The sequence below is a fragment of the Rhineura floridana genome, chromosome 19, assembly GCF_030035675.1.
Source record: "Rhineura floridana isolate rRhiFlo1 chromosome 19, rRhiFlo1.hap2, whole genome shotgun sequence".
NCBI classification, from domain to species: domain Eukaryota; kingdom Metazoa; phylum Chordata; class Lepidosauria; order Squamata; family Rhineuridae; genus Rhineura; species Rhineura floridana.
In genome coordinates, this window is record NC_084498.1 from 23,887,631 (window position 1) to 23,902,934 (window position 15,304).

General features: G+C 43.7%; 1 protein-coding gene across 7 annotated transcripts in view; it reads right to left on the reverse strand.

Moving 5' to 3' along the window:
• The window catches only part of TAOK3 (TAO kinase 3), a 108,816-nt gene that overhangs the window by 61,125 nt on the left and 32,387 nt on the right, over positions 1-15,304 (reverse strand). For all 7 annotated transcript variants that reach the window (XM_061602530.1, XM_061602527.1, XM_061602528.1 and 4 more), the window contains 7 exons: positions 13,278-13,489; positions 10,300-10,371; positions 9,884-9,985; positions 8,588-8,633; positions 7,192-7,288; positions 5,322-5,435; positions 2,702-2,793 (listed from right to left, as the gene is read on the reverse strand). In XM_061602530.1, coding sequence (XP_061458514.1) covers positions 2,702-2,793; positions 5,322-5,435; positions 7,192-7,288; positions 8,588-8,633; positions 9,884-9,985; positions 10,300-10,371; positions 13,278-13,397 — 643 coding nt within the window. In that variant the 5' untranslated portion in view covers positions 13,398-13,489. The remainder of the gene's footprint in view (positions 1-2,701; positions 2,794-5,321; positions 5,436-7,191; positions 7,289-8,587; positions 8,634-9,883; positions 9,986-10,299; positions 10,372-13,277; positions 13,490-15,304) is intronic.

Genomic DNA, 15,304 nt, shown 5'->3' on the forward strand with positions numbered 1-15,304 from the left:
GAATTCTAAGATCTGTATAGATGCGATTTGCATATATTTCCTTAATTTATTTATTGGGCTTATGTCAGTCATAGGTGTGAGCTGCACAGGGACTCCTGTCCACTGATAATGTGCCCTTCACCTTTGTTTCTGAGATTTCACTAGGCAATACCCATACACTTTCAAGCCTCTTATTGAACATCATTTGAAGCCCTGATCTGGGTGCACTTGCCTTTTAAAGCCAGGAAAGTGGCAACCTGGGGCAGGGCCTTTTTTGCAGTGGCACCATGGTCTGTGGAATTCCTTCTGCCCAACTCTTTTTTTTTAATATGACATTTATAGCCCCAACAAAAGGGCAGCTAACAGAGTAACAACATATTAAGAACTACGGTTTTAAAAAAAGACACAATATCTGTTCCGCAATTGTAAGGAACTGATGCTTCAGTGTGGCAGCATCTACACTCTGAAGTCAGTAAGCAGGGAATTGCAAATCAGCACCTTTGTTGTACTCTTCTAGGCACTAGCTGAAAACTTTTTTGGTTAGGCAGGCCTACCCAGATATGTAAAGTTGGCATCATTTTAATAGGTTTCTTCTTTTAGTAATGTATATTTTTGAACTGCTGGATTTATTTATGTTTTGATTTTTTAGGTCTATTCGTTTAACTGCTGATTTTTAATAATTTTAACGTATATTTTAAAACCACATGAGATTTTTACAGTTAAGCAGCATACAAATTCCTAATATATTTTAAAAACCTCCACAGCTGGGGTGCTGCTACTGAAAAGACTCTGTTATTCATAGCTACCCACTGTCTCACACTTTTAGCAAGCACACCTGTAGAAGGGCTTCAGAGGATGGATCTCACAGCTCTAGTAGGCAGAGGTGACAAGAGGCAGTCCTTTGGACACCATGGCTCTGCAGTGAAGAGCCTTAAAAGTCAAAGTCAGCAGTCTGAACTGGGCCCGGAAACAGAATTGGAGAGCCAATGAAGGTGATAAAAATATTGGTGTAGCATGTTCATATTGCACAGTCCCAGACAGCAGTCTCACAGCCATATTCTGAACTAACTGAAGTGTCTGGAGCACTTTTGAAGGCAGCCCTACCCATAACACTTTGCAGTAATTCCAAGTGGAATGTATTCATTTGTTTAAGATACCTTTAGCTAGTTATTTATATACCACTAAATCATAAGCATTTCTAAGCTAAGAAAACACACAGAAAATAAAAGAATAACAATTTATCCTAAGACTAAACACTGCCTTAAAATGCCTGCTAGAACAAGGAAGTCTGAAGTTCAACAAAGAGAGTGTCTGTCTAATCTCAGTTGGGAGGGAGTTGTGCAGGCTTGGGCCCACAAACTGTTTCTATCATTACAAGCTATGCATCTGAGCCATGGTGGACCACTTATAGGCATCAAAACATTTTTGCTTTCCCAGGCACTTGAGATCCTTCAATTTTTAAAAAATCGTCTATTCCAATACTGCTCCTGCTTGTTATTACGTTGTTGTAGGTTCCTAAATTCTACTTTATATATATATTAAAAGTTTTAGCTTTGTAAACCCGCCTAGGGACTTTTTGAGGTTTTAGAAGCGGCATGCTTCTGAATGCCAGTTGCTGGAAACCGCAGGAGGGGACAGTGCTCTTGTCCTGCTCAGAGCTTGGAAAAGTTGCTTTTTTGAACTACAACTCCCATCAGCCCAGTTGTGGGCTTCCCATGGGCATCTGGTTGGCCAATGTGAGGACAGGATGCTGGACTAGCTGGGCCATTAGCCTGATCCAGGAGGCTCTTCTTACATTTTTAAAGGTAAGGTATAGTTTTGTTTTCTAAAAAAAAAAAAATGAGCCTCTCTAAAGTCATAAGGCCTATATATTTGCTTGTGTTAAAAAAGGGAAACTGAAGTTCTATAGAGAATGAATTGTGTGCCCAAATCAGTGGCAGCATACATATGATCCTGATTCCTCTCTCCTTACTAATCACACAAAGATACTGTTAATGCCTGCTTTACTTGTTTCTTTCCCCTCACTTCCTACTGATCATAGTCAGGATTGAGAGTACTTTGCAGTACTTAACTAAGCCAACCAACCAACCACCAATTTTTGCAACCAGACAATCTGCACAATGCAACAAGCAAACCTAAACAGTACAAAGGAAGCAAATTAGTATATATCTGCTAATCTGGTGTCATTTCTAACCACGGGGAGGAGGCAAGGAGCTCTGCAGATCCCCAAAGCTCCAGCCTCTAATGGTAACTGCTGCAAGTCTTCTTAGGCCCTTTTCAGCTTCTAAGAATTTACTGGCTACACAGAAATCCAGCAGAGTTACTCAAGATGCCAAGCCCTGTACCTGACATCACATTACATATGCTCACCATGTGACTGCAGAAGACCTAATGCCTCGATTCTATTCTAGTCTCCCATGTTCAAAACTTATTTTGCTTAGGCTACTGCTGTAAAATAACTAGCTTTCTCTCTCTCACACATGAGAGTTTTAAAGTGCTGTCTTCATCTCACCTCCAGGAAAAAACCACAACAGAAATGTTGTAGCATCAACAGGGATGGCCACCTGGGAGCCCACAAGGTGACTCCAATTCCTAGCAATCTTACTGAATTGAAGTGTGGAAGAAATATACTGATGTATTTACTTTTTGCAAGGGGGCGGGGAGAATACTTTATGAGTTATAAGAGAGTCTGGAGATATGCAGGATGTGTCCATTTACTCACCTAACTCTATGCATGTGATTCCCAGAGACCAAACATCTACCTTTCCGTCATATTGGCCTTCATCCATAGCCAGGATTACCTCAGGGGCCATCCTACCACGCAGGAATACAAAGAGTGCAGATTACACAACACAAAAAGCTAAACCCACAGCAGACAGGAGGGGGGCACTGCTTCCCCACCACCACCACCACACACACACCCTGCAAGTCATCTTCACCATCACAGCAGCCCCAGAACTTAAAAAGAATCAGCATGGAGCAAAATTAAGCCATGCTGGAAAAAGCAACAACGACGACGACAACAACACTCGCCTGCTTAGCTAAAACTTCTTCCAGAGGTGATGGTAAGGGAGTATGAGCAGAGCGCAAAAACAAAAAAAAGGGCAACCTAATGATCTGCTGCTAGCGCAACATGCTGGCCGATGGGTGACCCACACCAACCTCAGTGGCGTTGTACCTGGAGTCAGCCAGCAGGGACTGAAAGGGTCCTGAAAAAGGGTCCTAAGGGTCCAATTTCAGTCTCACCAGAGACGGTGAGTTTTCCCATTGACACACCAACAGTGTTTTCTTGGAGATGCTCAGCCTGGGAGTGCAGCTATGAAAGAAACAAGGGGATCTGGAGCACAGTGGGCAAAGGTGTGTGTGGGGGTCTAAGATAAAAAAGGAGGTACAAGGCAGAACAGCAGGAAAATCCACACGAGGGACACATCTACACAGCTGGTTTTGAAGAGGGAATGCATACATATGTACATATATACATGTGCACACACACTCAGCTCCTGCAGTCCGTATGCCTCCCCCCTCCCATGCACAAGCACAGCTTCATGTTGTGCTTGGTCCCCACCAACTCCTGTGTGCCCACAACAACTGTGCAACAAGCCCCAACACAAAGGACCTGCTTCATCTATTTATGCAAAAGGCATCCTTTCTACAAGGATCCCTTGGGTTAGATTCTAGGTTTGCAGATAAGTGTCAGACCAAGAGAGAGTGGACAGTCATGGACACATTCCAAGAGAAAAAGAAAGCCCAGCTCTGGTCCTTTCCAGCCAAGTGAAGGCACAGGTAATAAGGCTCTGCTCTCACGAGTGCTCTCAGTCACTGGCACGTAACTGGGAGTGGCCTCATTTGCATGCCACTTGAAACCACAGTTAAGCGTATGGTTTAAAGGTGAACATGCAGCATGCTGGTGCACAGAGAATCATGGCTGCTTTGCTCCTCTGCTGCTCCTGGGGGTTAAGCCATGGTTTGGCCTAGCATTACATCCAAACCAAGGGTCGTGTTGTCTCTCTCCAAACCACAGCCTGTAACCAAGGTTTCTTCTTAGCTTATAGCTAATGGTTTGTTTTGAGAAACAAACCATAAGCCCAGGTGCAACTGCAACACGAAGCCAAATCATGCCTTAGCTCTTGGTAGCACAGGAGCAAGGAAGGACCAATGTGGCCATGATTTTCTCAACATGCACCAGCATATCACATGCTCACCTTTAAGCCATAGTTAAACTAAACTGTGGTTTCAAGTGGGCCAGTGAAAACAAGTGACCTGTGAAATCAGGAATTCCCCTGTTTAAACTTTGCCTCTACCATAAAGTCACTAGGGCTTTAGGCAAGCCACACAGAGCCTCAAGCCCACCCCTATCTACATTATGGAAGTGATTATATTGGCCTACCTTGCAGCATATGGAGTATTTTGAACACTGTACTATTTACTATAACTTGGACCCTGTCTTTGCTTTTCTAGACACCCAAGGCAGTTTCTGCAAATTTAGAACATTCAGTAGGCAGAGAGCCCGTTTCAGAATATTCAGGCTAGCAAAGTCTACCACCTAACAGATGGGGATACTGTGGCCCATCATATGTTCAGCTCCTATTATATCCCTGACCATCAGCCTTGCTGGCTGGGCCAAATGCGAGCTAGAGTCAACATCTGGAGGGCCGCAAGTGTTGGATTTTGCTCTGGCAGGTTAACCTATAAGATGGGAGTTCCCTAACTCTGGTGCTATAGTGAAAAGGCCTTGCTCCACAACTCACAGAAACTATCTCACCGGCAGATGGAGCCTAGAGCAGACTTTCCCACAGAAAGGAGACCCTACAAAGCAAGAAAAGAGACTGTGGTCTCAGGAGGCAGATTTAGATGCTACTAAAACCAGAAGGATGATTATAAGAAGATGACAACTAAAGGTGACCATCCATTGGAAGTCCTCGTGCATGAGCTGTACAAGGAGCAGGGTAATCAAAGAGGTTCATTGCAGGAGAAAATCCCAGGAGATTTTGGTATGTGCAAGAGCTCACTGTTAAGCCGGGGGGGGAGGAATGGTTTTGATGGCTTGTACTGTACACTGCAGGGATGCAATAGGCAGCACCAATAAGAGCCAGTGACAACAGCATGAATGCTGTGCACCTGTATTCAGCGTTTGAGACTCTTGCTATTTTTCTCCCTGAGACTGTGTCTCCTGAGCTACTAAAAAATTGGGTAGCAAATTGTATGGTGGAGAGTTTAACCTGAAAGGTCAGGATTGTATTTATAAGCTGGATCAAAGTTTTCTGGGTTTTTTTTAAAAAAACACACACATAGAAAGCACCCCATGAAAGGGTAACAGAAAATTGTACTCCAGCTTCACTTACCAATAAGGTGTCCCCACAAAGGAATTGGCAGGAGAGGCTATGGATGCAGACCCAAAATCAGCTAGCTTCACCTGACCCGGCTCAGTTAGGAGAATGTTTCCTGCTTTAATATCCCTTTTGTATACAAGAAGAAAATGGCAGTCATTGTTTCAAAAGGAGTTTCTTTGTAATATGAAATAAGTCCCCTGCAGTTTTAAGCTACCCTCCCAGGCTATCAACAGGGCTAAGCCACTAGAAGCTTCGAGGTCATTCTTCAGTGCTTCTCATCTAGCCCGCAATCCCAAGGATACCTTCCCTTTACTGTGCATTTCAACGGTTTTCTTCAGTGCCAAGGTGAGACATAAGCAAAAGGCAACCGCAATTAAGTCTCTTTATGTGCAGCAGCCAAATATGCAGGCAAGTTTTCTTCTTATCCAGTTCATCTTATTCTGTGTGCAAGTCAAAGGCACAGGCAAAGCTACATAAAAGGAAAAAGCTTTGATTCTATGGTAAGAGCAGAATGACCACATTCTCAAGCATGGCAGAGTTTGGACCGAGGTGAGTTTGATAGGAAATAGAACACTAACCTTTGTGAAAGATGGTGGGAAACCAGCACATAGTTCAGGATAGGGGCAATCTAATCCATTACTGCTTGAAATTTAAAGGCGGAAGAAAGTGGGGGAGGGGGAATCAAATTTGGACATTGTATCTATATGCTTCATGTTATATGAGCATACTGCAGGGCCTCAGTTAGCAAGATGCCATCAACTCATAATGAAATTATGTTCCTATAACCAACACACCACAAACTCAAACTACACAACATGGGGTAGCCAACGTGGTGCCCTCCAGATGTTGTTGGACTATCATCTGATGTCACTGGCCGTTCTATTTGGGGCTGATGGGAACTGAAAACATCCGGAGGGCTCTACTTTGGCTACCCCGATTTAGTGGATACAATCCCCAATATGTTATTAAGATCACTTTTATTGTTTCTATAAATTCTGGAACAAATCATCTTGTTAGGTCAGGTTCTCTCATGCCTCTACTTATCCTGTAATATGATTGTGGCTCACATTTCCTTTTGCATAACTTCATAGACTGCTAACTTTATCATCATCATATCCCACATTTTATAAGCCATCATCATATAATATCCTGCCCCTTCAGTTTCACAACTCCAGGATACATTCCAATGAATAATTAAATAGTAAGACAACCCCCCCGACACTAGCATCAAAACACATCTAAAACAATCTTCTTCTGAATTCATATAGTTCTGTTCCATTTAGAATGGTTCCATGTGTTTTATAATCATAATTGTTCTAGTTATTTTTATAATCGTATATTCTGTTGTTGGAACCCATCCTGGGGTCTTATGGGGAAAGGGAGGTAACAAATCTTATGACCTTAAGCTTTGACCCTTTAGATGTCTGGGTCCCAAGCCTTATAAGGCTTTAAATGAAGTTACTTAAAAATTGGCAAGATGCCAATTGGCAAGTTCGATTCAACTGGTCCCAGCCAACAATTGAGCAGCTGTATTTTGGAACAAGTGTAGTAGTCTTCAACAGAAGCCAGTTGCATAAAGCAGAGCAGTAGTCCACTTTTGGATGTTACCAATGAATGAACAGCAGCAGCTGGGTTTCTTTGGCCAGGAGGGGTCACCACTGGGGACACCAACCTTAGCTAATGAAAGGTGATTCATCCTGCAAATGCCTCTTGGACATCCAAAGAGGGAAGCTGGATCTATTAGTGCTCCCAGACGGTGAACCTGATCCTTTGTGGGGAAAGGGGACAACAAGGGGTATCTGAAGCAGTTTGGATACCACTTCCTCCAGTAAAATGGAGCAATGCAAACTAAAATAGTTATACATAATAGTCATGCTCTTACCTATGTATCTTACAATGAGAATGCAGATAGGCCAGCCCCTGCAAGGCACCATCGGTAATGGCAGCTATCTCCACTTCCTGAAGTGGCTTCTTGTGAACTGGATGGGGGAGGGGGGGGAGAAAAAATGAAAAATTGGACAAATACTCGTTTCGTGCAATGTTAGGGCAGGAAGGAATGCATATACTCTGCCCATAGACTGCCTTATGCATGGGCGATAATGTCCACACAGACAGGCACCCTCTTCTACACAGGAGGAGAGATCTGAGAAGGCGCTCAAAGCACAAAAAGCTGAAAAGGGGACCCATCGTATGGCCCTGGCTGCCTTTATGTTCCTGCCTGCAATCTTTTCTCCACCCTACCATCCTCAATTGCCCAAAAGTTTTTGGAGCAATTCTGCTCTTCCTCCCCAATGTCCCTTATGCCTGGAACTCCCTCCTCGAACACCAACACTGTGCCATGCCTCTCTTCCACCAAGTTTTCCCTCAAAACCCACCCCAGAGCAAAAATGAAATGCATTTGACATCACCCTCTTCCACACCTTTTCTTCATCATATTTTGTACACCTGTACATATTCAGCTCCATCTATGTCCACCGCAAGAAGTAAAGAGGCACGAGTGAAAAACCAGAGCAATCCTCTTTACACTTTGTCCCCGCTTTTCTTGCAACCATAGTTACTTGTGCATACAACATGTGCGAGGAAATGACCTACAAGGTAAGAATAAGCAACTGGGGGCTACTGGGCCAAACCTAGTTGATTGAATGGTGCCTTTTGGCTTCTCAGTTGATAGCTCAGTAGTAGAGCATCAGCTCTGCATGCACAAGGTCTCCGGTTCAGTTCCCAGCATTTCCAAGTAGGGATGGGAATGTCTCCAGTCTGGAACCCTGGAAAGCTGTTGCTAGTGAGCTACATGCACCAAGGATCTGACTCAGTATAAGGGAGCTTCCTATGTTTCATGAGTAACCTAAGATGACACAGCATGCCTATGGATTTGCAGAATCTGTGACAATGCAGAATTTGACAGCAGGCTGTGGGGAGGAGGGAGCACAGGGCCTTGGCCAATGCCCGCTTCTCTCCATTGTCACAGTGACCTTCCTCCGCAGGAAGTTCTAAACCAGAAACCAAGGATGAAAAGCCATGAATTCACAGCCATGGCTTGCTTTAGCCCAATTCCATGCAGGCTCAGGATTGCGATCCCGCTACTGGAATACTGAAAAGCTTCAGCCAGTCAGATGTGAAGGCACTGCAAGTGATAGACGCTGTTCATATATCAAAAAGTAAAGAATTAGACTGAACTATCAGTCACCTATGAAATGCTTTGTGGGAAGGGAAGTGCCTCTCCTAAAAAAACACAGCTATGTTAACAAAGAAACATGGTAGGAAATTTCAAGGCTTACCTTCCAACAAATCCGATGCGGATCCTAAGCAGTACTCCATTACTAACTGCAACAGGTGGAAATACATATAGTCATTAAAAGATTATAGTGATCAAGCGGAATAATAATTCACCAAAAGATCAAGAACACATTGTAAGGACTGTATCTGCACTGTGGACTTTGAAGCCTGGAAAATGTTGTATTGTGGGAGGTGGAATTTTTAATACAAAGTCTGAGCAACCTCAAACTATAATTCCCAGGAATGCTTGGAAAGAAGCCATGATAATTAAAGTGGTTTACAACAACTGTAAGCTTGTAACGTAGTATGCCAAAAGAATTTGCAGTGACCTAGAAAACTGAGAGTTCTAGTCTCTGCCTAGACACATTTTAGCAATATTTAGGGCTGCTTAAAAATTACAAATGTTAATTTTGTTTTGTCATGGCTACACTAGACAACTCTCTCCACTTTCCATCTCTCAGGCTTCAAACAGGTGAAATTGATGGCACTTCACAACACATGACCTTATGGGGTCAACACATAGTGGGAACAAAGGCAGGAATTAGGGTTTGATTATACAGTTAGCAGAAACAATATGGTAAAGATTTATTCAGAATGTACCATTTCAGGTTGCAGAGGGAAGGTTCCATATTTTAACGTTCCACACACCCCACAAGCTTCAATGCTGCTTTCTCCCTGACATGCTATTTTTCCTATGTGATGGAATCTTTTCCTCCTGTAGGAGAGCATTCAAATGTGAACCTCCTTAGTTGTAGTCTGAAGTGGAACTGGCAGGTCAGAAAAGCTTTACCATATGATTTCAGGTGTGTGTAAACTGGTCCCCAGAGAATGAAATCCACCTGTAGCCCCATGGAGCGATTCACTACAAAGTGTGTGTGTGTCCACACACATGCACACACAGAGCTTACATATGCTGAGAAGCAACAGCCAGGGATGCAAAACATAAAGGCCAGGCATGCCTTCCTGAACACTCTGGAGGTATCCATCCATGAGGTTCTTGCTGGCCACAGGTCTTTGATGTGCCATCCACTGTGTTTAGAAATGCATGTCAGTCCTTCACAGTTTTATGCCACAGAAACGGGGCACCCAAACAAGGCTCCAACAACCTAGCTGTGAACCCCAACCCCTGTAAGCATTTCCAGTTTCTATTACATATTACTGATGTTAGGCTTAGTGGCCTACAGCCTTTAAAAATAAATGGCAGCCTGGGACAATTGAAGCATTCAGCATTCACATCCAAGAAACAGCAGTTTCTCAACAGCCTGTAGGATTTGAAATCCAGCGCAACTTAAACTTACCCAGGCAGTGTGCTCTTTCAAGTAACAACCCTTGTATTCTATGGTGTTGGGATGCTTTAGCTGTTGTAGAAATCTGACTTCCTTGATAATATCTTGCCATTTCTGTTTAAAAGAGGAAGAAACCTTATTCTAAGATCAAGTTTGGCAGCAGCAGGAGAACACAAAGGAGACCAGCAATTTTGGCTCCTCCTCTCTTTGAACTGTTTGTATTGGAAACACTTTTTGAAGAAGCGTCTCTACAAGGGTAGGGTTACCTGCTTCTATAAAGTGCTTAGAAGCATGTTTTGGTATTAAGTGATACATAAATTAATAAAGCCAACAACACAGAACAATCTGCTTCGCTGTTGTAATGCTGAGGTAGCATTGTTGTGCAATTGGGGGCTCGCATTTGCAGAGTCGTTATTTGTCCTTCTTACCTCATTTGTTTGCTTCCCACTGTAGGACATCTTCTTGACTGCCACCACCTCATTGGTGCGGGCATTGGTGGCCTAGAAATGGAAGGGTAGATGAGAAGGTAGAAGTCAAAAAAGTGTCAGATTTCTCATTTTCCCAAGGAAACAGATTCATCCTGGAGACACCCTTCCTGACAAAGTGCCCAGTTAGCTCCGCATAAGGAGTTATACTAGAAGCCATCAGCACAAAATCTACCACAGAAGTAGCCCAAAGCCTGCATAGGTCTGCTACATTCTCTGGTTCTTGAATGGAATTCCAGAGAATCAGTGCCCTTCAATGAAAGCAGCAGCATCACTTGCCACAGCCTGGAATCGATAGTTCAGGAGTGAAACGTTAACTTTGAAATCTCCTATTGTTCTCTCCCACATATCCTTAGGGCAACTTCTGAGGAGGGCCATAGACAATATAATTAAGCTGCTTCGGGTGGGTGGGGGCAGGGAGACAACAAGTGACAGCAGACTCACAGGCCACTGTGTAAGGATGGGTACCTGCAGAATGGAAATGGCACATGTCTCTCAACTGCTGCTTCTGGCCTGAACAGTAGTTTTCCTGCACAAGCATTTGCCACTCCACCAAGCAGGAAAGCTTGCAATGGAAGCTCAAAATCACCTGGCTGTGCTGGATGCTGTCCCTGAGGTCGGCCCTCACCACCATAGAGACCACATCCTCTCTTCTGCTCCAATAATTAACACCAGCCAAATGATAACGATTGATTATGGCCATCTGAAGAGCAAGGACAATGCTCTAAAGTTTTTCAACAGTTGTGTGATAACTGTGCAACTCCCTTTCCTAGTGAAGACTCAACCAACTCGAGCCAGTCCCAATGTCTTTTGGAAGCACTGCAAAACCTCTCTATTTAGGGCTGGCTTTTGGAAACTGGGATTAGGATGGTAGGTGGCATCAGAGCTGGTAGCAGACTGGCAGAGGTGAAGCAGGGCAGGTGGATGAGGAAGCCAAAGGCCTATCTAGCCGAGCATCTTGTTGCTCAGAGTGGCCAACCAGATGCCGCCTATGGGAAAACCACAAGGAGGACAAGAGGGCAATTGCCCTCTCTGCTCTTGTTCCCCAGCAACTGGTACTCAAGAGGCATGGCACTTCTGCCCTGTAGTATATAGAAGGGTGGGATGCATATACATAAATAAATAGATAATATCCAAGTGTGCAGAACAGAAAGCCTGTGGATCTTCCTTCTGGCACCCTTCCACAGTAGAAGAGAGTTAGATGCATGGGTCTTACTGCCAGAACCCCCAATTCAACATCCCCAGCACTCCAAATGTTGGAGTGTGTGTCTGATTTTTAAAAATTATATAGCATTTAAATAGAACTTCTTAAAAACATAAAGAGTCCCATTACATTTCCAGTAGTCACCTATACTAAGCCTTCAAGTAGAAATTTAAATAAAACAGAACCTTGGAAAGTTAGCAGCTTATGTCCGGTGAGTGCTATTTATTGGTTCAAGTGAGTCAGTGGTTCTATACTATTCTACTAATAAAAACGAAGCTTTATTTGAAAGCCTCCCAAAGCACTTTCTCTGGTGCTAGTAATATCTGATGATTTTTTTTTCTACGCTGACTTCTTAAAATAAGCTACGCCTAGCTCCAGAAGAAGCTGAGAAAGGTGTGGCAATAGACTGCTTGGTGTGATCTCCTTGGCTGGGAGGAGGAGAAGAATTGCTCCCTGCAAAACACTCTTCCTTGGTGTTATCTGGTGGAGCTTTAAATGATTAAAGCAGCAGGGCTCTCTCTACTTTCCTTGAAGGACTAATCCACAGCTTTGAGACATCTTACAGTTAAATAACAGGCTCAGACAGACTGTAAATAATGCTGTGCGACAAGCTGCTCTAACTGGCACTGCCTCGTTATCAAGGAAATACTACATCATTTCTGCAACACAGAGAAACTAATGTTCAATCTACTTTATTTATAAAACTGGGTCAGCTTCATTAGACAGCACAGTCAGCCATCTTTTGCAACCGAAAGCATCCGAAACAGGAAACTATGTTGTGAAGCTCTCTTAAAAAGCAGGGATGGCTACCTTGTGGCCCTCCAGTTGTTCTTGGACTCCAGTCATCCCTAACACTGACTATGCTGGCTGGGACTGATGGAAGCTACAGCCCAACATCACCTGGAGGGTCACAAGTCAAGTCACCCATGGTTAGACAAGCTGCAGTCTCTCAGACTTTGCCCCCACCAGTCATCCGCAATCGGGAGGAGACCACCAACACACGGAACATGCATGTGCCAACGTGTGCACACGCTTCAGGAGGAATCATCACCAGGCACAGAGGGACTTTTCAACAAGATATCCATTGGCCAGATGGGGAAGCTCTTGTTCACTTTCAGAGTGGCAATTTGGAATATTTTGGCAGCCCAGTTACTATGAGGGCCAAGCAACAAGTTTGGCAACAAACGTGGGTCCTGGAATCCCAGTTAATGCTTCTCTACTGTGAATCTCAAGCGGAAGTAGATTTACAGGGGAGAAATGTTATGTATGTACGTATCTGCTAAATCTTTCTTCCATGCAACACATTCCCCCTGCTTTCCCCTCACCACTTTTAAGATCAAGCATAGACTTCCACCCACTGTTTCTCTCTCCCATGCAAATGGGAGCCATCACTCTGCCCTCTGCAGAGGCCAGAATTCCCAGGCCCATGCTTGCCACTGATTGTGTAAGGTTGACCTTATATAGTCACTGAGTTGTTATCAAAACACACACACAGCAAAGCAAGCAACAAAAAACAGAAATAAACCTGTATAAATTTTCTTTATCTGCATAATGGATGCCATATAAGGATTGTGGAGGAGGGAGAGAAAGGAACAAACAGCCTTGACTAATGGAGAAAAATCTCTTCCTCAGATGAAACATGCTTATTGCTACAAAAAGAGATATTGTTTTGTTTTGCAGCAGTATGGAATGTAAAGCAAAAACACCCCCTACTTACAAAGTAAACTGCTCCAAAACTTCCATGTCCAATTTCATGTAAACCCACAAATAGTTCCTGAGGATCATCTTTGTAGAACAGGTCAGCTGCATCTGGGTCTTTTGGCATCCCTTTGCGCATGTTGAACAGTATTAAGACCTTGTCCCCACCTCCAATTCCCAGTCAGTTTCTTCCGTCATTGACAATGGAGTCCACTGGTAGCAATTCAGAACCTGGGGGGGGGGAGGATTTGTGGAAAGTTAAACAATTTTTCTGACCATTTTTATACATGCACAGATTCAAGAAAACTTTTTTTTGGGAGGGAAGGGTACTTTTCCATGTTCTCCTAAACTGAGGACCTGTGGCCCTCCAGATGTTGCTAGACTACAACTTGGATCATCTTTGACCTTTGGCCATAGTGTCTGGGATGATGGGAGCTGGAGTCCAACAGCATCTGGAGAGTCACGTGTTCCACTGTTCTGTCTCAAAAGGCGTCCTGAGAGCTTTCTATTTATTTAAATTTGGAATATCTGTATCCTGCTTTTTTGTTTGACAACAGGCTTTCACAGCAGCTTAATAAAAATAGATTCAGATGAACAGACGTGTTAAAAAAAGAAAAAGGCGGGTGATGAAAGACAAAGACACTCTGTTCCCAACAACTGCTTTTTAAAAATGTTCCATGGTGACCACATGGAAAATAGCCCCCTCCCCTCAATTTTGTCCCTGAGGTTAGAGCACCTCCTCTTAGGCTGCTGGAGAGTTTGTGGTTCTTGGCTCTTCCTAGCTGCAGTGGTGACTGAAGTTGTGGAAGGAATGAGGATATTAAAAATGTCTACTCCCCAAGCCTTAAATATTGCTGTTGCTCCTCCAACTGGTGCTCTTTCTGTTGCCATCCTGAGTTCCCTAAAAGTTATGATTGTAGCTATCTTATTGCCAAACATGACATTTCATGGTACAATTTCATGACATTTCATAATTCCCTATTACAATTCCCTATGAATAATAGTCAAAATGCCACTCCAGCAGCAGGTCTTTGAGGCACATGCGCTTAGGCACACAAAACCCAAAGAAAGATGTGATGTCGCCATGTAGAATCTCTTATAAATGCTGGGGGGAGGGATTTCTTCCCCTACTTACAAGTGGAAAAGTTGGCAAAAAAAAATATTGGGCAAAAGGACTGTAATCCTCTACCCTCCACCATGGGATGTGAACCCAGTCAATTTTTTAAAGACGACCGCAGGATGCAAGCGTTGAGAAAAGCTAAACTAGAGGTGGGCGAAGTATGAATGGCATCACACACCTGAACTGGGGCAACTTACTTCTCTACGCCTGGTAACAATCTGATAAGCATTTGAATCAGAAACTCCAGGCAGGATAACCGTCTAATCCCAGGTAAACCAGCCAGGCACTTGGGAAAAAAACAAGACACTTTGGGGGAAAGGATAAGGTAGGTAGGTAGATATAAGTCAAGAGTTGCTATGAAGTGCTCCAAGCCCAGAAGACAGAACAAGGTACAATAATACCTCAGTTAACAAAGTAGTTGCATTCCTGGACATTACTTCTTTAACAGAAACTTTGGTACCAGAGGTAGGAATAACATGCAAAGAATAGGGGTAGGTTGCTACACCCAGCTCATAGATGGTGGGGGCAGCTTTAGCAGGGGCTTTAAAGGGTGCCTACTTGGCACTCACTCACTCCCACTCCTTCCCCTCCTCAGAATGTATTGGATACTTCCCTCCCCAGCCCTGCGAGAAAGCAAGAGATCTCTTTAATGCAAAGCAAACACACAGGATTGTCAGTTTCACACCTGCAAAGCCAAGGCATAGACTGGTCAGTTTCACCTTAAAACAAAGGCGCAGGCTTGAAAGTTATCCCATAGCAAAGCAAAGCCAGTCAGTTTTACCTTTAAAAAGGCCTTCCTTAAAAAGAGCTTTGTTCCTGGAGAATTTGTTAACTGAGGTATCACTGTATACGAAACACAGCCAGCCAGTTTGTGGGGCTCATCAGGCCTCTGTGTCTTCTCCCGACTGCCATTGCTACTGTCCCTT